At 43.5% G+C, this 25,009-nt stretch overlaps 1 protein-coding gene across 1 annotated transcript in view; it reads right to left on the bottom strand.

Annotated features, from left to right (window-relative positions):
• The window catches only part of LOC149274901 (sodium-dependent neutral amino acid transporter B(0)AT1-like), a 132,834-nt gene extending 109,360 nt beyond the window's left edge, over positions 1-23,474 (bottom strand). Inside the window, exon 1 of the mRNA XM_089505132.1 lies at positions 23,273-23,474. Coding sequence (XP_089361258.1) covers positions 23,273-23,474 — 202 coding nt within the window. The remainder of the gene's footprint in view (positions 1-23,272) is intronic.
• Positions 23,475-25,009: the final 1,535 nt, after the last annotated feature.

Here is a 25,009-nt window from a genome sequence, read left to right as displayed (position 1 = left end):
ATGTGTATACTCCTAATATAAACCAGCCTTCCTTCCTCAGTTCTATGTTGTCGAAATTGAGTGATTTCCGTGACGGCATTACTATCTTTGGGGGGGATCTCAACATGATGCTTGATCCGGTTAGGGACTCCTCAGCACGTACTTCTCACATACCTTTCTCCAAAATTCGGAAAGTTAAGAAGTGGTTGCATCTCAACCAGCTGGTAGATGTCTGGCGGTCCCAACACCCCACATCCCGTGATTATACCTTCTACTCTCACCCGCATGATAGGTATACTAGAATTGACGCTCTGTTCCTCTCCCACCAACATTTACTTCAGCTCCACACGTCCTCGATTGGTATCCAGTCGCTAAGTGACCATGCCCCTGTACATTTTGCCTTGAAACTTACCTCCTCCCCCTCGCGGCCGTGGTCTTGGAGGCTTAACGAGAATATTCTTAATGACCCTACCTTCTTGTCGGACCTCTCTTCACATATTCGTAATTACTTTTTGGAGAATTCCTCGGACTCCTTGTCCTTCCCGGTGGTTTGGGAAGCACATAAGGCGGTCCTTAGGGGTCACCTAATCACAATCGGTACCCACCTTAAACGCTTGAAAAGGGCGCACGCCCTCTCTTTGACAACTCAGATTTATAGTTTGGAACAATCCCACAAGTCTACTCTGGACCCCAACGTGCTCCTGCAATTGCAAGCCCTGCGGGAGCAACTCGCCTCCCTTTTAGATACCACGACTAAACGTAATTTTCTGCGGACCAGGTCGCTATTTTATGAACTGGGTGACAAACCCGGAAAACTTCTGGCGCGGGCGCTCAGGGCTAAAAGAGCTTCCACTTTTATTTCTAAAATTAAGGACCAGAAGGGGGCTACTCATTTTGAATCGAATAAGATAGCTGAGTGTTTCCATTCCTATTATAAGTCCCTCTATAGTTTACCTTCATTGGCGAGTTCGGATCCCACTTACCTTGACTCCATTGATGTGTACCTAGCCAAGAATTTGCCGTGCCGTCTCCCGGCGGCGGCTACGGAATCTCTTAATGCCCCGGTAACAGAGGGGGAGGTAGCGGCAGCCTTAAAGTTAACTCCTAATGGCAAATCCCCAGGCCCTGATGGTTTCACCGTGTGCTATTATAAACGCTTTGCTTCCCTATTGGGCCCTCAATTGGCGACCCTGTTTAACTCCTTAGCCTCCAATGCTGCTTTGGACCCGCAAACTAACTTGGCATACATCTCTGTCATCCCCAAGCCGGGTAAAGATCCAGAGCAATGCCCGAGCTATCGTCCTATTTCATTGATCAACACGGACATCAAATTGTTAGCTAAGGTCATGGCCATGCGCCTGCAAACTTACATCCCCTTGTTGATACACAAAGATCAGGTGGGCTTTGTCCCGGGGAGGGAGGCTAGGGACAACACAATTCGGCTGCTTAATTTATTAGCATATGCACAGGGGCGCAAGCTCCCTTTGGCTCTCGTCTCCATGGACGCCGAAAAGGCGTTCGATAGAGTGGCTTGGCCTTTTCTGTTTAGGGTCCTGGAGACTGTTGGTATTTCGGGCCATTTCTTGAATCAGGTGAAAGCCTTGTACGCCGCCCCTTCTGCCCAAATTAGGGTTAATGGGGTACTCTCGCGTCAATTCCGGCTTGAAAACGGCACTAGACAGGGGTGCCCGCTGTCCCCCCTCCTTTTTATCCTGGCGATGGAGCCCCTGGCGCATGCGATCCGCTCCAATAAGGACGTTGTTGGGTGTGAGGTGTCTAAAGTCACTCATAAATTGGCCATTTATGCGGATGATTTATTATGCATAACCCGCAATCCTCTTCATTCTCTTAAGTATATTACGGCGGAACTGTCTGCCTTTGGTGCGTTGTCCAATTTTAAAATTAATTTGCAGAAGTCGGAGATCCTGGGGGTTAATATTTCGGACACTATGAGGGCTGCGATAACTAGGGCCTTTCCGTTTCGTTGGCAAGTTACGGCGATCAAGTATCTGGGTCTGTGGCTTCCCGCGGATCTCTCCAAACTTACTCCCCTTAACTATGGCTCGTTGTTACAGTCAGTGACTGGCGATCTGCGCCGTTGGTCAGTCCCCCATGTCTCTTGGTTTGGCCGTGTAGGGGTTTTGAAGATGAACGTTCTCCCGAGATTCTTGTACCTATTTCAATCCCTGCCGGTCTTTTTGCCGCGGTCGTACTTCGCCTCCTGTCGTAGGCTTTTCTCGAACTATGTTTGGGGTTCACGGGCTCCGAGGCTCGCCTACCAGCACCTCATCAGACATAAGTCCAGGGGCGGTTTGGGACTACCCTGTTTGGAGAGCTACTGGATGGCTTCTCACCTGCGTAGGGTAGTTGAGTGGTCCTTAGGGGCTCCTAAGCAGTGGATCTCGCTGGAGAGCTTCTTCCTGGGGTGTCATGTTTCGGCGGCGCCTTGGCTCCCGGCCAGTTATGGTACGCCTCTGTCGCGTTGCCACCCCACAATATCCCCGACCCTTAAGGTCCTTCGACGATTAGCCGCCAAGCAGGTGCTGACCTCGATCCCGGGCCCTTTGTTCCCTCTTACGCATAATCCCGCCCTATCTCTTCACGTCAGTCAGGATCTCTTACTTTCGCTAGTGCCCAAACGCTTGAAATGTCTTCGGGTATGTCAGATCCTACAGGGTGATTCCTTTCGACCCCTGGGTGCTCTAGTCCCTCAGGACTCGCACCCCTTTCGTTTGACTTTCCTTTATCACCGATTAAAACATTATGTGCAGACGTTGTTGCCGAATCCTCAGCTCAGTCGGGATCTGACTGAGTTTGAACGATTCTGTATAGCGGATACTGAGCCTCCACACCTCCTCTCTAGACTATATACACTCTTATTGAACATCCAGGGGTCTACGAAGCCGTTCTTTCTTAGCCTATGGGAGAGAGATCTCCGATCCTCTATTGCTGAGTCTGATTGGGACACAATGATAGGCCTGGTTCATAAAGGTTCGGTCTCAACCAGAATACAGGAATGTTCTTATAAACTGCTCTCTCGGTGGTATAAAGTGCCTGCGGAACTTCATATGTTCTTACCGCAGATTTCCCCACTGTGTTGGAGGTGTGGGCTGGCGGAGGGCTCTTACATTCATTTATGGTGGGACTGTGCTGATATCCGCAGTTTTTGGCACATGGTGGTCCGGGTGATAAGGGAGGTCTCGGATCCTGGCTTCGTGGCATCCCCGGGTGCCCTATTATTGCATCAGGTTCAATCCTCTCCTGGTGTTTACAGGAAGTCGTTGACGATCCATCTCGTCCAGGCGGCAAAGGCAATGATCCCTCGGTTTTGGAAGGTGGCGGGCCCCCCTCCTATCAGTGCGTGGGTGTCTCGGGTCAATTGTGTGGCGCGATTGGAGGATATGGTGGCCTCCTCCACAGGTCAGGAATACCATAACACCCTCAAATGGCTCCCGTGGTATTTCTGGGTTGCCTCACCAGGCTTTATTGCTGTATGTCCGTAGGGCGGAGGGGGGTCGTTGGTAGTTATGGGGCCTCTCTTTGTCCTCCCTGATGTTTTCTAGGGTTATTTCCTTATCTGCATATGTGCTTTTGCTAACGGCATCGGTCAGCGTGTCTTTCGCATGACTTTAGCGTGGACATCTTGGAGTATCTCTTGTTTCTGTTCTTGATTTGTTGTTTTTGGGTGTCGCCTCCCGTGCTGTGCGTTCTGCTCGACGGCAATGTACGGGCATACTATCCGTCTCTGTTATTACACAATGTTTCTTCTTTCTGTTGGAGTCTCTCGGACCCTGGTATGCTTATTGTATAAGGTTGTGTCTGATTACCTTCTTTATTATTGTATTATCAGGGATGACTCTGCCTATTTACATGCATGTAAGATATGTGATGTTTTTCTTATTATGCTTTTCCTGAATAAACGGAGATTTGAAGTAAAACCAATTGTAGATGCTTTTAAATGTGGACATTCTAAATATGTGATCCCCAAAACTTTTAAGTCATGTATGACGGGACACAGCTATCACATTAAATCCATCAGAAATCGCAGTATAACCTTTGTCATACACCATTTGACTGGTTGTCATTATGATTATATATTATACGATACATAGGAAAAACTTTCTATTCATGTTAGTGTTGGATAACAAATGTAAATTCTGTCAAAGCATTAATTGATACCTCTAAATTACTGAGCTGTTAAGTCATGGTAAATAACTGAATTTGCCCCCCTGTCATGGGACCAAGTTGAGTGCTAGAACTTTCACTGGCATTGAGGGATGTTTTTTTTGCTCCAAGGAAAGGGAACCATAACTGTATCTTAGTACAAAAGAAATCCAAGCAGGGGCTTAACTAGAAACAACAGGGCTCTGGCGCCCCTTTTTACCAAGCAACATGTCCCACAGGGCCAAACAGCCTGTCTGTGACATCTTTGCACCAGATTTTCAGTGCCTCCAAATAGCTTATCTGTGCCATCATTGCCCTCAAACAAATTGTCTGTGACTTCTTTGCCCTTCCCCCTTTTCAACATATACTATGGCATACATATGTAAACACACACAAATTACACTTACTCATACTCAACAATACACATGAATTCTAACACACACTCCATCTCACACCAGTTACACATCTATGCTCTCACACAATACGTACACATCCATGCTCACACACACACACACAAATTACGCATCCACGTTCACACACACACATACAATTACACATCCATGCTCAGATACATACATACATATATAAGCATACATACATATAAACAAACATACATACATTTCATACCCCTCCCTTCATCCTGCCCCTGCTTACCTCTCATCTCTCACCTCTCCAGCAGCTATCTCTCCGTGTACAAGCAGCCTCGGTTTCACCTTGTGGTCACGTGATCCTAATATGTTCCTGTCTCCCTGTGCGGTTCAAAATAGTTTAGAAAGGGCCCTTCTGACCTGGTCCAGGTCGGAAGGGCCCTTTCTAAACAATTTTGAACTGTTACAAGGAGACAGGAACAAGTGGTCTCGGGGGTTGCCCAGGCCCCCTAGAGGCACGGGCCCCATCACAGTTTCCAGCCTTGCGACCCCTCTAGTTACTCCATTGGATTCAAATTAATTTATTTTACGCAACTTTTTGCCCAATGGTCTTAACGAGGTACTTAATTTTTTTAATCCTTTTTTGAACTGTAAATGTACGTTTGATTACATTTGCTTTACATCATTTTGTCAATAATTTGTATACTTTACACAAACCAATTATATACTATTAAGTTAATTTATTATTCTTTACTATTACCATATTTATTTTTCTAATATGTTTTAACAACTTTAACAACAAAGTTTCAAATTAATTATATATGATTCAATATTTAATATTCTATGATCATTCATTTTTATTATTAGGTTGATTGCTTTATTAATTTATGATTATACATTACATTTTATATCATTTCCTACTTTTAGACTGATCGTTAACATGTTACCCAACTAATATATTATTGTGATCTCTTATTTAATTTCCCCATTAACGCCTGTGTCAGGACTCGGGTGATCAGGTCGGGTAGGAGCCCATGCGCAGGGGATACTTGGGGTTCAGTATGTAACCCACGGTGCATGATTATGCAAACAGACACCACAAACAGAAATCCAGGTAATGCAGTGTATTTCATGTATATAACAGGACCAGCAAATAAGGGTAATATAGTCTAAGCAAGTAACCGGACGTATGGCAAAATAAAATACAGGTAATAAGTCTTTTGGCAGGGAGCCTGCTTGGAAGGGCGCGACAGACAGAGAGCCCGCTTGGAAGGGCACAACAGACAGAGAGCCCGCTTGGAAGGGCACGACAGACAGAGAGCCCGCTTGGAAGGGCACGAAAGGCACAGCCCGTTTGGAAGGGTACAAAAGGCACACAGCCCACTTGGAAGGACACAAAGCAGGGAGTCCACTTGGAAGGACACAAAGCAGGGAGTCCACTTGGAAGGACACAAAGCAGGGAACCAGGAACAGTACAGGTGCAGAGCCACAGCAGGAAGGTCCATAGACTTCAATACAAAGGCCCTGAGCAAAGGGCAGGGCAGGTTCATAAAGGCAGGGTCCTCCAGGTAACAAGGCCCAGCTGGATGTATGGACTAGGGCTCAACCCAGGTAACAAGACACACCTGAGTTCTGAGTGCTCCAGAGGGCGGAGGGTGGCCACAGATGTAAACGCCACAGGTATAAAAAAGCCATGGTTCAGGCAGTGAAAAATTGGTTCCTGACAGCCTGTTTAGTGGAATGTGAACATCATGTGCTGTGTGTATAATGTTCCACTATTATAATAATAATAATTATTATTATTGGGTTCACTTTTGAGCAAGTACTCCTTTATTTTGGTATATTGTTAATTTAAAATTTGGTGAAGCCTTCATTCAGCAGTTCCTCTTAATCTTGTATGGTCGTCAAGAAACCCTGGAGTCATAGGCGTAAGGGGAACATGACCCTGCCAGCACTACAGGACGGTGCACATGGTATTAGGGCAGGAAAGGGTTAACTCAGCAAGGGTTAGCACGAGGTGAGAATGCACATGGAACGAGGGGGAAGTCACAAGGAACGTGACTGTAGGGGGAAGGGGACAGGGCTATAAAGCCCCTCTAAGCACACGTGCAAGGGGCAATTACTGAACACCACAGGAGCCGTTTCCCGCCCGCCCTCTCTCTTTTTGTCTTTTGCTTTGTGTTTTTGTGTTGGCTTTGTGTGTTTTTTCTTTCCCCCTTTCCCTCTTTCTTTTTGCAGGATCCGTTTTCTTTGCTGTGGTGGAGGAGTTCCCTGGAGAAGTTTGAATGATAATGGGAGTGGCAAGTTGATGGTTTTGGTTAGAGGTTAGAGTTAATGCCCTCCCTGTACAGGATTAACCAAAGCGTTAAGGTGGAGCTCCCCTATCCGACCCGCGGTCGCTTGGGCGATTGTGGTATCCGGCGGAAGGGGTAGTGTGAAGCCATTGTTTTGTGTTTAGGTTGGGAACCCTCAGCTGTTTGTACACAGGTGTACAGAAGACTGTATAGTATTTATACAGAAGTTATTATTAAAGTGTTTTTACAATAATTTATAAGATGTTAAATAAAGTTATGTCGAGACATTTGTTAAATAAATGTCTCGGCCTTTTCTAAATCCAATCCTGCTGGTGTCTGTCTCTTATTTCGGGTTTGAGAAATGGGGAACCTCCTGGGTATGGGCAGTGCAAGGGTCATGGGGCTTGTCTTGTAGGTGCTGATATTAATTGCACCTGTATCTCCTCTCCAGTGTAGAAAACTAAATCTACCTTTTTAATGGGTGCACTCATGCCATTGAGTAATGATTTTGGTAAACGTTTTTTCGTGTGGAACTCTGTTAAAGTGACATTTTTTATTTAGTTTTTTCTTTTGGTCACCAAGGGGCTTGTCTCCTGTTATCCGATCATCAGTTTTCTCATGTGTCCTTTTAAATATCTCTGATTTACTTTTGAGTTGACTGGATGCTGGCAAAATGGACAGTGATTTTTTTTATTATAATTTATTGTTTTTTCTGCTAGATTATTTTGAGTTGCTACTGCCCCAGTAGTTCCACGAAGACCTGGTTTTATATTTATTTCTGTTTTGCAGAGGCCCTCTGAAATAGTTTGTATGTTTACCTATGGAATGGTTTGTTTACCTGTAGGCGCTAATAGTAACCCCTTTGTGACAATGGCTGATTTTATTTTTTGTACCCTTCGTGACAATGGCTGTTTTAACATTTCTGGGGTGCTTGTGTTTAGCTGTAATTTTCTTCTTTCCCGTTTACTGAACCCATACAAGTTATATTTTGTTTTTTTCCAGGACAAGAAGGGCTTTCTTTAGATGTCATTATTTTGATTATATCATATAATTTACTAATTGATTTTACTGATCAATAAAAGCAAATGAAAAAAACCTGCTAAATAGATTCTACTATTTGTCCTGAGTTTAGAAATGCCCAATGTTTTTATGTTTTTTTGCTTTTTTCTGCATGTTATGGGGCAATAAGTAGTGTTTTGCTATTTCAAAATAGCACATCCATGCTCACACATACACACTCACTCACATTTTTTCCAAATTAGGTAATTCATAGAAACATAGAAAGTGACAGCAGATAAGAACCAGTAGGCCCATCCAGTCTGCCCAACCTCTGAGTACTTTCCTTTAGTACCTGACCTATAGTCCTATATCTAGCTTGGCCTTATGCCTATCTACCACTTCTGCTGGAAGGCTATTCCATGTGTCCACTACCCTTTCCGTAAAGTAATATTTTCTGATGTTACCATTAAACCTCTGCCCCTCTAGCTTATGACTATGTCCTCTTGTTCTGGTAGTATTTCTCCTTTTAAATAAACTATCTTCCTTTATCTTGTTGATTCCTTTTAAGTATTTAAATGTTTCTATCATATCGCCCCTGTCACGTCTTTCTTCCAGGCTATATAGGTTAAGGTCCTGGTAAGGTTTATCCTGTAATCCATAAACCATTTTAGTAGCCCTTCTCTGAAATTTCTCCAACATATCTATATCCTTCTGGAGATCTCACCAGTGATCTGTACATGAGCACTTCCCTCTTCCTACTGCTAATACCTCTCGCTATACAAACAAGCATTCTGCTAGCATTATCTGCTGCTCTACTGCATACCTTTAAATCCTCAGAAATAATTACCCCTAAATCCCTTTCCTCACACGTTGAGGTTAGGACAGTATCAAATATTCTATACTCTGCCCTTGGGTTTTTATGCCCTAGATGCATTACTTTGCATTTATCCACATTAAATGGCAGTTGCCACAACTGACCATTTTTCCAGTTTACCTAAATCATTTGCCATCTGGCTTCTTCCTCCAGGAACATCAACCTTGTTGCAAATTTTTGTGTCGTCAGCAAAGAGACATACGTTTCCATCAAGACCATCTGCAATATCACTAATAAAAATATTAAAATGAATGGGTCCAAGTACAGATTCCTGAGGTATCCCACTGGTTACAAGACCTTGTTCTGAATATACGCCATTGTCTACAACCCTCTGTCACTCAGTCACCTATTCCATTCAACAGCATTGGGATCTAAACTCAGAGATTGCAGTTTATTTATAAGTTTATTTGTAAGTCTTCTATATGGCACAGTGTCAAAGGCCTTACTGAACTCCAGATATGCAATGTCTGGAGTTCAGTAAGGCCTTACTTGATCAATTACTTGATCAAAGATTCGTTTGTCATGATCTTCCGGAGGAAAACCCATGTTGTTTTTGATCTTGAAACCCATGTGACTTCAGATGTTCAACAATCCTTTCCTTTAACATTGTTTCCATTAATTTCCCCACTACAGATGTAAGACTAACTGGCCTGTAGTTGCCCGACTCCTCCCTACTGCCTTTTTTGTGAATGGGCACAACATTCGCTACTTTCCGACTCCCGTTTCGTTAAATAAATCAGTTAACGGTTTTGCTAGTACACCCCCAAGCTCTTTTAATAACTTGGGGTGTATCCCATCAGGCCCCATCGACTTACCGTATTGGCTCGAATATAGGCCGCACTTTTCCCCCCACTTTAAGTCTTTAAAGTGGGGGTGCGGCCTATATTCGGGGTCTAGCACCCGACGCCCGGGACGTGCAGTCCCGGGCGCCAGGCAGGCAGCGGGATTAGGATACAGATCCCCCGCAGCGGTGCAGGGGACCTGTATCCTACTCTCCGATACGCTCAGACAGCCTCTCCTGCCAGCACTTTCCACGGGGGGGGGGTGCCGGCATGGGAGGTTGTCTAAGCGCATCGTGCGGACGGTCACCGGCTGCGGCGATGCGGGTAAACAGCCTCCGCTGCCGGCACATTTCTTAACAATCTCCCTTGCCGGGAATTCCCAAGATTGTTAAAGCACATCGTGCAGATGTCCCGACAGCGGAGGCTGTTTACCCGCATCGCCGCAGCCGGTGACCGTCTGCACGATGCGTTTTACCTCTGCCCCCAAGACTTATCAAAGCAGACTCCCGGGTGTCTTGCGGGGCCGGCGGGGGACATCTACGCAATAGGCGTATACAACTTCCGGCATATCTCGGGGGGAGGAGGACAGTGGTAGCATATCTCGGGGGGAGGGGGACAGTGGCAGCATATCCCGGGGGGGGAGGACAGTGGCAGCATATCTCGGGGGGGGGGAGACAGAGTGGCAGCATGTTTTTTGGTGCTTTTTTAAAGAAAAAAACTTTTTCTTTAAAAAAGCTCCAAACTTTTAGGGTGCGGCCTATATACGGGGGCGGCCTATATCCGAGCCAATACGGTATTTGTCTTTACCTTAGACAACTGAAGTAGAACCTCCGCCTCGATAAACTCACATATTTCAAATGATTCAGTCTTTTTTCCTAAGTCAGGTCCCATTCCCTCATTTTCATTTGTAAAAACTGAACAGAAATATTACTTGAGACAGTCTCTTCCCCATGTGCTATTTCAGGTATCTTTGAAGCTGGCCGATGCAATTTACCTCATCAAACCATATATTATATATAAGACTAGACACCCCAGTGTATTTCAAATGCTAGTATTTTTACTCTTTCCATGTGTATTTTTCCCACACACGTTTTACTTTAGGTATAAATTTATATGCCACTATCACACAACACCCCAATATTGGGTCTGTAACCAAAGTGGGTAATCAGACGAGCGGGGTCAGGAGGGTAGAGATCAGCAATGTCAGGGTACCGATGCCAGGGAACAGGAGCAAGTAGAGAAGTCAGATGAAGCCAGAATATCACGGGAACCTCCGTGACTTGGGACTTGGGGGGCGCCTGGAGGCTGTATTTTCCATTATAGACGGTGGGCCCCTGGATTGCATTACATACTTCCAGCAGGCGACAGTGGACACTAATTGCAGTGCAATATCTGGTTCCTTTGCTTGGATACCTGGTTAGGGGTACAGGGTAGCAACAGTGAGATCGCCAGAGCTCTCTAGATCCCAGTTTCCCCTTTCCTCGTGCCTGTCTGACCAATATTATTGGTTCAAATTTCAGGATTGTGTAAATTGGTGTGTTTTTTTGTTATAACTAATTTGCATATGATCTGCACATTATGTTTTACATATGATGTGATGCATGCTGGTCGTAACTCACCGCCAGCCTATTGAAATGCTCTTGGAAGCTGGTTGTGATTGTTTCCTCAATAAAGTTAGTTCCTGATTTACCTCAATACGAGTTCTGTCTTGTCATTGGGGTAAGCCTCTCTTCTCTGCCTTTTGGCTAAGATCAAGTGTCTTAACCTAAGGTTCGTGACGACTGGTTGTTGTTAGACCTCGGCCTTTCTACTTATGTAGACATGCTGCTATTGGGGCTCTAACTGATGCCTTTCTGAACGGAACGATTTTCGATCATTGGTTGCGTTCGCTCCTCGGCCTTCGGACTTGCTGACCCTCAGAACCCGCTGGGAAGGACTCCCCCTCTTTTTGAGGGCGTCCTCTCCCCTACTTAGTGGCTTCCCTTGCTCCTCTTTTTGGCCTTTTTAGTGCCTTCCCCTGCCCTCCTTTTGGGCCTTTTTTAGTGCCTTCCCCTGCCCTCCTTTTTTGCCCTTTTTTAGTGCCTTCCCCTGTCCTCCTTTTTTTTTGGCTTTTTTTAGTGCCTTCCCCTGCCCTCCTTTTTGGCCTTTTTTTGACTTTTTTAGTGCCTTCCCCTGCCCTTTGGACAGGGGGAGGAGGCAGTAACTAGTGCTTCTGTTTGAGCTAACCTTCTTGTTACTCCCAACCAATGGCGTCAATTTCTATTTTCTCCATTAAGGTAAGGAGCATGAAGGTTTACTAACCTTCCTTTCTTCCCAGCAGTGTGACATATATATGTTGCAGGAATGTACTTTACCATTCTTATCGCCATCTACGCAGGGAATGGTCTCACGGCAACGTCTGCAAGTGAGCGGGGATTGCTATCCTGACCCGAGGAGCCAACTTCACTGTCGTGGACGGATCCTGGGCAGGAGAGCCTGTCAGGCTCATCACCGTGTACGCCTCCTTGGAAAAGAAGCAACACCTGGAGCTACTCCAGAACCTGCGGACCCAGCTGACCACCACCAGGGCCACAGTGAAGGGCGGAGACTTCAACTGCCTGATCGAGGAAGGAGGGCGCACTTCCAGTCATTCCAGTCATGACTTCGAAACTGCTCAGAGAGATTGTCACAGAGGCGGTAGAGCATCAGCAGTGTTCCATGGTGCCCTGCTACTTCTCAGATCACAGGGCTGTTCGGCTTCAGTATGCCCTGGGCAAAGGGTTTCCTCCCGGTCAAGGCTCCTGGAAGCTGAACCGTGCCCTGTTAGAGAAGCAGGAAATCGTGGACGAGCTGCGTAATGTATATACTGATTGTGCCAGTACCAAGTACCTGTTCCCCACTGTAGCCCAGTGGTGGGAGTTTACTAAAGTAAAGCTGCGCTCTTTCTTTCAGGCCAAAGGAAGACTCCAGGCGTGTGAGAGGAAAAGGAAATTCAGACGGCTGCAACACAAGTTGCAGTCCCTGTTGGACCTCCAACAGTGCGGATGGGACGTGGACGAGGAGCTGGAGGAGACCAAAGAGGGCCTGAAAAGGCACTTTGAGGAGGAATCCAAGCAAATCGTCTTCCGTTCCAATGTGGAGAACCTAGAGAAGGGTGAGAAATGTAACTCTTTCTCTTTCAGGAAACTCCACTCCGCCCACGCGCCCCTGACGGAAATGAGAGCCAGTGAAGGCGTGGTATGACAGGGGAAGGAGGAGGTCAAGAAGGTGGTCGTCGACTACTACCGGGACCTCTACTCCTCCAAATACACAGATGCTGCTGAATGGTTCGTGTCAGGTATCACTAACACCATTGATCACGCAGGTCGTGCAGCTATGGACGCCCCCTTGACGCTGGAGGAGCTGCACTCTGCCGCCAAATCCTTCAGGAAGGGCAGGACACCGGGCAGTGACGGTATCCCAGCCGAGTTATACACAACACTGTGGGACCTCATCGGCCCGGACCTCCTCGATCTGTACAGCGAGATGGTGGTGGAGAGCAGGATGCCCCCCAGGCTGAGAGAGTGAATGGTCACGATAAGGGGTGAGATGCGATCTTAAAAATTGGCATCCCATCTCTCTCCTGAATGTGGACTACAAGATCCTCACCAAGGTACTATCCACAAGGTTAAATAAAGTCATCGGGCAGATCGGCCACCCCGACCAGACCTGCCGTATCGCGGACAGCCTGGCCCTCATCAGAGACATGATCTACTACATCAAGGACCGCAACGTACGTGCTGCTCTGGTCACCCTAGACCAAGAGAAGGCATTTGATCGACTGTCTCATGGTTTTATGGGTCAGGTACTGCGGAGGTTCGGGCTGGGGGAGATGTTCTGTTCTTATGCTGACCTGATGTACCTTGATATCCGCAGCTTGGTGCTGGTGAATGGCTGGAAGACTGACCCCTTTCCTATCCTCTCTGGGGTCAGACAAGGCTGCCCTTTCTCAGCTCTTATTTTTGGCTGTTGTATAGAGCTCTTCGCCGAGTACATCAGACGGAATCCAGAGATCAGAGGGATCACCGCGCCGGTGATAAAGAACGAGATAAAGTGCTTGCTCTTCATGGATGACGTGACCATCTTCTGCGCAGATCGCCGGTCGTTCAGACGTGCGAGGACTTCAGCCAAGCTTCAGACGCAAAGGTCAACTGCGGGAAGTCGGAGGCCATGCTGTTCGGGCAGTGGGACCTGACTTCTGACCCGATCCCGTTTCCCGTCAAAACCGACTTCCTAAAGATCCTGGGAGTCTGGTTCGGCAGAGACGGCGTGGCCCTGAAAAGCTAGGAGGAGAGACTTAATAAACTAAAGCAGAAATTTGGGCTGTGGAGCCTCAGAGACCTTACCATCGAAGGGAAAGTGCTGGTGCTTCCCTTCACTTGTTCTGGCAGTGCCCGTTTATACAGGCTTTGTTCAGAGCCCTGAAGCTGGATCTCAAGGACTCTATCAAGAGAAAGTACCTGTCCTACCACTCTGTACTTTACAGACTTTTTCCAGGAACACACACAGAGAGTGCCATAGACATTTGGCGTCTCATGTGCTGTGTAAAGGACGCTCTATGGTTTGCCTGGTGTTGAGGAGGGAGCAGGTCACAGTTTGTGACTGCAGCAGGCTTATCCACAGCCTGCTGAGAGACTACTCTCTCAAGGACAGTCTAGAAGCTGAAGACTAGCCCCATTCTCCTCAACCCCCTTCACTCTCCCCCTCACCCACCCCGACTACTCCATTTCCCCAGGCTGTTTCCATTAAGGTGCTAACCATATGTACCATATCTGGAATTGTAATTGTACACTGCTTTGACTGTATATTACTGAGCTTTCCGTGACTGAAGTCGTACTGTAACGTGTATTGCCCTGCGCTGTGTCGCAGTACTGCTTATTGACTATCTGAATAATGTACTTAAGATTTATGTATTCCTGCTAAAACAGACATCAACCTGTTTTATCTTAAACTGTTTGTATTAATAAATATTAAATACAAAATTGGGGTAAGCCTCTCGGTCTTTTGGCTAAGATCAAGTGAGTACCTGTGAGAGAGGGAAAGCTTGGTCCTCTGGCCTTAGGGCTGGGAATGCATAAAGCCCCGAGGTTGTTTTCAGGTCCCCAGTCCTTGGTCCAGGACTGGGCGCTGTGCACCGGGTGTTAGTGTAGCTCTAAGCGCACTGCACCCTTTCACGTGTCACATGCCAGTTACCCCTCGGACCTCGGACCCCTACATGCACTTTTTCTTTTGTATGCACTAGCCCCAGCCTTCTGGCTCGGTGTGCGGTGCATATGAACAATTTTTTATCATACCAGCCGGTAAGGCTGGGGCTTCCACTGGGAGCGTTTTTGTATATAGTTTTGCCACATGATTGCACTGTGTTTTTTCACAGCGCACGTGTGTTTTTACTTTTTTGATATATTTTTTGTATTTGAGTTTATTTATACCAACAGTGATGTGATGGACGGACACAACGAACACTGAAAAGCCACGGTGGAGCCGGGTTTTCCGGTGAGGAGGGTCAGGTAGCTCTGACAGATAAAACCATACATAACATTGACAAAATCTAAATACAAAAAACATATAGACTGAGTCTTCAGCATATAATCAGACGTCTAGCTTGACCAATATTATCGGTAAAAACCTGCCATTTCGATGTTGGGTGCAGGTTATAACACAAGGATATTATATATTAATTATCATTATAAAAACAAAACAACCCCCCCCCAAAAAAAAACATGTTTTTATAGACATAGGGCTGACCCCAGTTCTAATAATTCATAAATCTCGTAATTTTGTGATCCAGTCCTCACAAATTTATGACTTCCTCTTATGTGATGCACTAATCCAACTGTGTCTTACTTATAGGATTGGTTTCTTTCCAGGATCTGGCAATTAGTAGCTTTTTGGCCGCCAATGCGTGTAAAACTATTATTTTTCTTTCTAAAGATAAATTTTGGGGAGAACATGTAAAAGAGCGATCTTCATATTTTTTTTTATTTGAATTTTATCAATTTTTTCCAATATTTCATATGTATCATCCCAAAGGGATTTACAAAACCACCAGATATGTTTGTAATCACCCCTTTCCACATTGCACCTCCAGCATTTATCCGATGAGTTTGAATACATAATTTTCATCTTTTAAGTTTGAAGTAATTTTCCCTAATAATGTTATTATTTGTCCGATTTATTGCTGTGTACCAATCTTTTTGTGAAATCTCTGACCTTAAATCCCTTGACCAGCTAGCTAAAAATAGCTCTGGTGTAGTCTCATCTATTTTTTTTAATCACTTATTTAGACATGACTTTTTTTTATACTTCTCTTGCTAAATATACATTTGAGTTTTCCGTGTGTATCTCTGTCAGCCTTATAGCGTACATGATATAGAACAGATTTTATTCTTAAGTAGATAAAAAGTTCTGAGTTAGGTAAATTATATTCCAGAGCTAATTGATTAAAAGATTTTATTTTGTCATCATATATAATATCTTTTACTTTTATACTTCCTGAATTTCTCCAATTTTTAAGGTTCATATTTGGTACATTACTTTCCATAAGATGAAGATCTGCATTGTCTAAGATCTTATACCAAAGGTTACATTTTTTTTATCCTTTTCCATTCACCAAAGATATCTCTAATTATATAATTTGTGGTTTCACTAAGCTTATGTTCCACATTACTATCGAATTGCCACATATATGAGAATACATTTTCATTATTTATCATAAACTTTTCTAACTTAAATCAGGGTTGGCCATAATTTGTTTGAAGTTTGACATTATATATATGGGTTAAAAGACTTCATATGTGCTTTCAACTCTAGGATAGTTTAAACCTCCTCTATTCATTTTTTTAATCCAAATATTTAATTCCCAAGCTCAACCATTTACCATTGTTAATACATTTACTGAAACTGGATTGTAACATATTAATCCAAGGTCTCGGAATCTTTAGAGGCACATGTCTAAAAAATAAATCCATTTGGGAAATATATGAGTTAACTGCATTAATTCAAGATAATTCCATATTCTTCCATTCTTTCAATGAATGGTTGGTTTCGGATAGGAGAGTGAAAAAAAATTATTTCGCTGTAATTTTTAATCCTAAATAATTTAACTCTGATGATTTCCATCTAAATGTATATTCCTGTTGAATTATTTTTTTTACTTGTGTTGTGATATTTAGTGCAGAATTTCAGATTTTTCTATATTCAACTTGAATTTGAAACATCTGAATAGTTTTTTAACCCCTTCAATTCCCGATGGACGTACTGGGACGTCCAAAAAACGCTTATTAAGGAACCCCTATGGATGTACCGGTACGTCCAGCCCTTCGTGCACATGAGATCAGCCTGGACTCCCCACTGACAGCAGAAGCCGGCATCGCCGGCTTTCTGCTGTCCGATCTGATGTCACAGCTCCGATCTGATGTAACAGCTCGCGGGATCGGGCATTCCCTTCCGGGTTGCGTCACTGCTGACGTAACCCGGAAGTTCATCGGAGGACAGACTATCCCTGCAGGGGATATCCTGTCCTCCGATGAGGCACAGACGCTGCATTCTCTATGCACATCTGTGAGGACCTGCATAGAGATCACAGTGTGATCGGTGCAGGGGGATCGCGGGGAGGGGACTAAGAAACCATGTCTCTCACTCCCCCTCCCATCCTGAAACAGAAAAGCAGGGGAAAAAAAGTTTACTCATTTAAAAAATAATAAAAAAATCATTAAAATAATAATATAAATAATAAAAAAAATAATAATAATGTGAGCTGTGATGTCATTGTGACATCACTGGCATGTTCAGGAGGTCCCTAAGAGGACCTCTAACATTTTTTGTGTAAAATATATATATATATATATATATATATATATATATAAAAAAAATAAAAAAAAATAAAAAAAAAAATATAAAAAAGAGAATAAAAAAAAATTAAAAAACCTTACATCCCATTGCCCTAGCATAACATCTAGCCAGTATAACCCTCCTGCCTCCGTTCACAACCCTCAAACACGTTAAGCCATAGGCATAAAAATTATACAAAAAATGTACACCTTATAGTATGCTCCCTGGTGCTGGGAAAGTATGGAAAATCTATATAAATTAGGTATTTCTGAAATCAGGACACCTCAATTGATAAACTTGGATGGGATTTTCCATCACTTTACCTAATTTTGTCCGTACGGGGCAGAGACAAGAAAGAGATAAAGTGCTTGCTCTACTTGGATGACGTGACTATCTTCTGTGTAGACCGCCAGCCAGCGAGAAAGCAAAGCTTCAGACGCAAAGGTCAACTGCGGGAAGTCAGAGACCATGCTTTTCGGGCGGTGGGACCTGACTTCTGACCCGATCCTTTTTCCCATCAAAACCGACTTACTAAAGATCCTGGGAGTCTAGTTCAGCAGAGATGGCGTGGCCCTGAAAAGCTAGGAGGAGAGACTTGCTAAAGTAAAGAAGAAATTTGGACTGTGGAGTCTCAGATACCTTACCATCGAAGGGAAAGTGCAGGTGCTGCGCAACAAGATTCTTCCCGTGCTGCGGGACGTGGCTCAGGCCTGGCCCTTGTTGGTCACTATACACCATACACAGAGCCGAGTTGCAGGGGAACTTGGAGTTAAGTCTGTACCCCACAATGCCTCATAACTGAGGGAAGATACAGACAGGCGCAAAGAAAGACACCACAGGCAGGATAGCCTGATGGCAGGGCACCAGGCAGGAAGCACGATGGCAGGGTGCACGGCAGGAAGCCCGATGGCAGGGCGCACGGTAGGTAGCCCGATGGCAGGGCGCACGTCAGGAAGCTCGATGGCAGGGCTGACGGGAGTAGGCCCACTGGAAGGGCTGAATGCAGAAAGCCCAATGGAAGGGCACTCGGCTTGGGAGCCAACTGGCAGGGCACTCGGCTTGGGATTCCACTGGCAGGGCACTCGGCTTGGGAGCTCACTGGCAGGGCAATCGGCTTGGGAGCCCACTGGTAGGGCACTCGGCTTGACAGCCCACTGGCAGGGCACTCAGCTGGAAGCCAGGAACAATTCGGGATCAGGTACAAGTCAGGATCAGATACAGGGCCAGAGCAAAACAGTTCTATAACTTCAATGTAAAAGCCCTGACTGAAGGGCAGGTTTATAAAGGCAGGGTAATCCAGGTAACAAGGCCCAGCTGCTTGCAATAACGAGGTCTGGGTGCTCCAGAGAGAGAAGGGCAGCCACTAGTAGTTGTTGGAAAACATGAGTGAATAATTAGTGCATAGTGTTGGCAGGCAGGGTGGATCCTGACAGGTGTTATAGTGTCCCCTAGCATGGATCTGCTGGGGCACTTGGCACTGTGATGAGTGTGTGGGGGGCACACTTTTTTTCACTTTGCACGGGCTGGTTAGCATGTTGTATTCACCTTGGATCCCCTCATGATGCACTTTTTTTATACCCACTCTTAAATTGCCCTGGCCATTGGCTGGTTGTGGAGGGTGATTTTTTTTTATTTTACCATCCATTGGCTGGGGCCGCTGATACCTTCACTGGCACTTGTTTTGGCACCGACACTTTTCCCTTTTCGGATGAGTTAAGCACCATTGGGTTGCCTGATGCCACAGTGATTGGTGGGGGGAGTGATGTGTGCCTTCTGGCCCCCATTTCCCCTTAGAAAATGTTCTCATAAGGGAGGACGTGAAGACTTCAGTGGTTTCCCTCTCAGGGAGATTCTCGAAGATCTGGCCCAGCCAAGGCTTTTGCCTGGGTGGGAAGGAAGGGGATGCATATCCTTTCGGAGAGTGCATGCCCCAGAAGACGAAGATTGGGGACTCCGTATCACCTTCTTCATGATTGATAAATGCACGGCAGTAGAGACGGAAGATCACGACCATGGGCTCTCCAAAAAAAATTTGGGGTAAGCCTCAGTGCTGCCCTTGCCAGGGCAGTAAAGCACTGTATTACTATGCTTCTATATACTACAATGCCGCCGAGGTTCCCAAAGAGCTGTGTTTCCTGCTGTCTTCGACACTAGTCCTGCCTGACGGTTGAAGTTTCGTGTTCCCGGTGGCCATGGAGAGAAGGAAGCAATGTCTGACGGGTGTACCCAGTCTGGGTACAGGCCATTCCCATCACACCAGGTAATACACAGAAACGCAGGAACACAGGAATGCACTTGGAAGTAAAACAAACACAACAGCAAAGGGGAAATGGGCCTAGCTGCTTAAAAAGCTTAGAAGGGGTTGGCTGATAGCAACCAGGTGAGTAACTGTGGTCACAAGAACTAAAGGCAGTTCCAAACACATCAGATGAGAAGGCTAACTCAGGGAAGAAAATGCAGCTTGTTAAGTACCTTGACAGTACCTCCCTCAAAGATTCCCCCCTTGGCGAGAAATGGACTAAAGTAGTAGGTGGGTGTTTGGGTGACGGTGTGGCAGAGCCTGTCCTGGCGTGTGTGTGTTTGGGTGTCGTTGTGGCACAGCCTGTCCTGGTTTGTGTGTCTGGGTGTCGTTGTGGCAGAGCCTGTCCTGGTTTGTGTGTCTGGGTGTTGGTATGACAAAGCCTGTCCTGGTGTGTGTGTGTGTGTGTGTGTATGTCTGGGTGTTAATGTGGCAGAGACTGTCCTGGTGTGTGTGTTTGGGTGTCAATGTGGCAGAGCCTGTCCTGGTGTGTGTGTCTAGGTGCCGGTGTGGCAGAGCCTGTCCTGGTATGTGTGTCGGTGTGGCAGAGCCTGTCCTGGTGTGTGTGTTGGTATGGGTGTAGCAGAGCCTGTCCTGGTATATGTGTATTTGGTCATCTGCTTCCTGGCCCTTTAATTACTGTAGGAATAAATTGAACTATTTAATTTTTACTTATCCAGAGATAAAACACCCTCCTGAATTTGTAGTCACTTCAGAGGACAAAACATTCTTGGACTTTTTTTAGTGTACTGATATACTCCCAATCCTATCACATAAGATTATAGCCTATATTATCTGCCTAGCACTCATGTCATCTTTCTCTTCACATGGATGCCGAGGAGTTAAAATTCTATTGTATTTATTTCCATAAAAAGGCCACCAAAATCCTCAGCACCAAGCCTATGATGCTCTTAATCTGGCCCTGCCTAAAAGATTCTAAGAAATGCTTTTTTTTATCTAATGGACAAAATGTGAGAAATAACGTACAATCACTTTATAAACACATACCACATTCACTGCATATATAGTTTGAAGAAAATATGCTTATAACATAATTTTTTTTACCATTTGCCAATTAAAAAGTATGCATGAAATAATCCACCAGCAGGCAGTTAACCCTATATAGACCGCTGATGGGTTTAGGGTAATACCCCAAACCATTAAAATACTGGTAAAAGTAAAAATGCAACCCTATTGCTTAAACAACTGCAGAAAAAAAAATTCACATAAATAGTCAATGATACATTAATAAGGCACATGTATTCAGATATCCATTCTTAGGATTTGTGGGTAAAGTTCTTAGATTAACTTTGTATCAGGTTTTTTAAACTTTTGCTTTAAGATTTTATTTCCACGTAATTTGATACATACGGTACTGAATTTGCAGAAGCTGCAGGGAAAAAAGATAGTTTTTTACACCAACCACTATGTCTAGGATTTCACAAATCTTTGGCCAAATGGTTGCTACTGCCAGTTATGGTGGCAGTGAGTCTACTTAGAGTTCAAAGGTTTAAGGTACCCCAAGTGTCATCTGAGAGTAAGTGGACTGCTAGTCAAAATGTTGGCCATTGATATGTTTCCGTTTTTGTTTGTAGAAAAAGAAAGGGGCATGGCTACTGCTGTTATCTCCTGATGAAATGATGGTTGGAACATTCATTAAACTCATTAAAGTGGGGATCTGAATCACTAAGAAGAACAAACTGTCTGTCATGTAAGGGTGTAGTTAAAAATCAGCTCCCATGGTAACTGTTTACATACAGGACAACTGTTCACTAGGTAGTGCAAAGCCACTTGATTCTTATGGCATGACAGCCTACATGGTTGTATTTTAATGTAAAGCTACCCTCAAATCTTAATACAGTTTGATACATTGTTAATGACTATAGAACTGTCTTTACAATTGTAGTGTGGAGATGCTAAAATTCATCAAAACTAACACTTTTCAGGGGAAAGACTGAAATGAGAGGGAGGGTTCTGAGAAAAGGTATGAAAGGGACAGGTAGGTTAATCATGGTTGATGAATGAACAAGTGACAACCATCCTTGATATTTTACATTCCTGGGAGCCAGTATTTAATGTCAGAGGCATACTATAAGTGTTTTGCATGTAAGACTGATGATAGCCTGGACTTTCACCTAAAAGTAGGAGCCAGCATCGGCACCTGCTTGTTTATAAAAAAAATATGGAACACTCAAAATGAGCACTGGTATATTGCAAGGGGTTTTACATTTCCATCAAGGTCATACAGACTAAGCACGGGATGTATACACCCTTTTGGCATCTCTGATGTTGCCCAGCAACTGACCAAATAAACATGGCTGCTGCCCCCCTCCCAAACACCCACACTGTTTTCAGCTAAAGAAAAATAAACATAAAAATAATGCAAGAAAATGCAAGATTCAAAGCGGAATAGGTTGTCTGCTTTTCAGAACAATGTAGAACAAATTTGGAATCTGTGAGATCTGTTAAGGTGCTGATTTTTCATTCTATCTGTAAAATGGGAGATCGTTAATCTCAAAAGGAGAATAAGGAAAATACATAATATTTTAAATTAAATCTCACAATTCATGACAAATCCCCTTTTATATAAGCCTCATATGTCTCCACACCAGCAATGGCTAGTACATTTAAACATAAACAGTATCTTTATAAACCCTATAAAATTTTATTATTACATATTAAGAGATGAACTTAATTGTCTGTTTGGTTTAATGCTTGATTTAATGTCTTCCAGATTTTCTTGAGGTTTAGGTATAGTAGTTTGTTGTTAACTCTTTAACTGTTCAATAATTAATTCAAGCTTTTCATTCTAAAAACTAGCTGCTAATTGCTGACTATCCAGCAGTAAGTCTAGCACTTATAACTTCCTCATATTACATCTAAGGCAGTGGTTCTCAACCTTCCTAATGCCGCGACCCTTTAATACAGTTCCTCATGTTGTGGTGACCCCCAACCATAACATTATTTCTGTTGCTACATTATAACTTTAATTTTGCTACTGTTATGAATCGTAATGTATGCAGGATGTATTTTCATTGTTACAAATTGAACATAATTAAAGCATAGTGATTAATCGCAAAAACAATATGTAATTATATATTGTGAAATATGTGTTTTCCAATGGTCTTAGGCGACTCCTCTAGTTTTTAGACTATAGCCACATACTGTATCCTGATCGTAATGTCAGCATGACTACTGTAATTATATCTCTAAAAATTATTCTGAAAGGTGCCAAGTACATTTATTAGCATAATATAAAAAATACATACATATACATATTTGAACTTTTCCATACTTCAAGGGAAATGGGACAATTTCCCTATATGACTTGATCGCAATTAAAGCTTGTATCACGGACTAGTAGTATGAAACAATGTCTAGAAAAATTAAATGCCCAAAACAGGAGTATCTCATATCTTGTTGTGAACAAACACATGAACAACAAAACTAGTCAATACTCTGTGAAACGACTAAAGTTAGAAAAGCAGTTGTTACTCCTGCAAGATCAAGTTTAAGCTTTAATCATTCTACCTACATGACATGACAACTTTAACATCAATAAAATGTTTTCTAGGTTTTTCTGTGATTAATTTGATTTTCTAATTGTTTATTAAATGTAAAACAAGAAGTATGAATCATTAACAATATGATAAAAGAAAACATACCTCCTCCATGGCTTTGGCAGAGGTAAGGAAATCGCCATACATTTCCAAGTCCTACACAAAAGCCTATACAAGTAAGCATATACTGAGCTTTGTTATCCCATTTTGGTCTCTCATTTGCCTCTTCTTTTTCTAATTTTTCAAGTTCTTGGTAAGTTTGAATCCTTCTTTCCAGTCCTGGATTTGGAATCACAAGCTTTACCATGATGTACAAACAATACTTAAAAATTACACAGTGAGCAGGAAGAGAGAAAAACAACAGGTATATGATCAGAGTGCTCAAGACCTCAAGCTAAGCAAAAGGTATTTATAATGAACCTTTGTCACTAAGGGTGAAGAGTCCACTACTTAATGAACAGTGTCAGCAGAACCTTTAATTCATGCAAGTAACCTATTTATTAACACATTTCCATAACAACCTTAATGAGCAAGGTTTAACCATCATTCACAATGTTATCTGTTACATTACTTATTTTGCTTTTATTGATGTACTGAGTGGTTATGAAACAATCATTATCCACATCTTATGTAAACAAAACTGCAACATAAAACATGCAGAAATTACACCCTGTGTGGGGTTATTAAAGCAGGTTTACTGATGATGAAGCTTTTAGTTTTCAAATGAAAAATATGCAATAAAGTTATATGGCCTCATATAATCTTCATATTGCAGCAGCAAGTACAATAATAATACACATAAAGGAAAAGTTGGAAATGTGAAAACTTGATCACAGAAAACCAATTGGCCTGTATTGGGGGCGTATTGATTAAGCAGGGTACACTGTGTACCATTAAGACATCCCCGGAGAATGATGTAGCGGCCCCGAGGTTCACAGGTCTGAGACAGCAATTGAAACTGAGCATGTCGGCTAATAAGTATCGCTACCCCTAGTGTCTTATTTGCAGCCCATGCATGGTACTCAAGGGGATAGTGCTTAGATGCCAATACGTGGTGATTGGATTTTGCTAAGTGAGTTTCTTGAATCATGACTATGGTAGCTTTGAGCGAATTAGCTTCTTGAAACAGCATTCTGCGCTTATGTGGGGTATTTAAACCCTGGGCATTAATAGAAAGTATGGTAATTTCCATCTTGAAAGCAGTCTTTGGCTATGCCCCAGTCAAAATAGCACAGATAAAGAATAGCTAGGGAAGAAAGAAAGAGAGGAGAGAGAAAAGAGAAAGGAAAATAAAAAAATAATAATATATATATATATATATATATATATATAAGAGGGAGGAGTAGATTAGGTTAACGGGAATTGTAAAGGAGATGGTGAGATCACATAAAACACTAAATATACACACCACAAATGAACATACGGTAAAGTGTATCTGAAATACATTAACAACTATAGGGGGAGCAAAGTAAACAAGCAATAGCAATAAATCGCTAACACATCGGCGATAAAACATAATAACATAAGATCCCAGGACATATGAGAAAACATCCCAATATAGCACAGAATAATATTGACAATAATTGTACTAGAAGGTAGACCAGGCCACTCCCTTATATATGAGAAAGAGAAATAAAAAATAATAATAATAAAAATATATATATATATACATAAGGGGGGGAACATTTGTGTATAGATCATATGTCGTGTAAGTGGAAAGAGGGATACCCCTGAGAGTGAGAGCAGAGTGAGAACCCCTAGCGAATGTCAAGGGGAGAATAAGATCATGCGAAAGGGGTCATATCCTTATAAAACAGAGAACTCTCTATAGCATGATAAAAT

This window comes from Sceloporus occidentalis, unplaced genomic scaffold (assembly GCF_023333645.1).
Source record: "Sceloporus occidentalis isolate IW3139 unplaced genomic scaffold, rSceOcc1.0.p SCAF_312, whole genome shotgun sequence".
Lineage (NCBI taxonomy): Eukaryota > Metazoa > Chordata > Lepidosauria > Squamata > Phrynosomatidae > Sceloporus > Sceloporus occidentalis.
The sequence above is the reverse complement of the archived record's forward strand: the minus strand, read 5'-3'. Positions and strand labels throughout refer to the sequence as shown.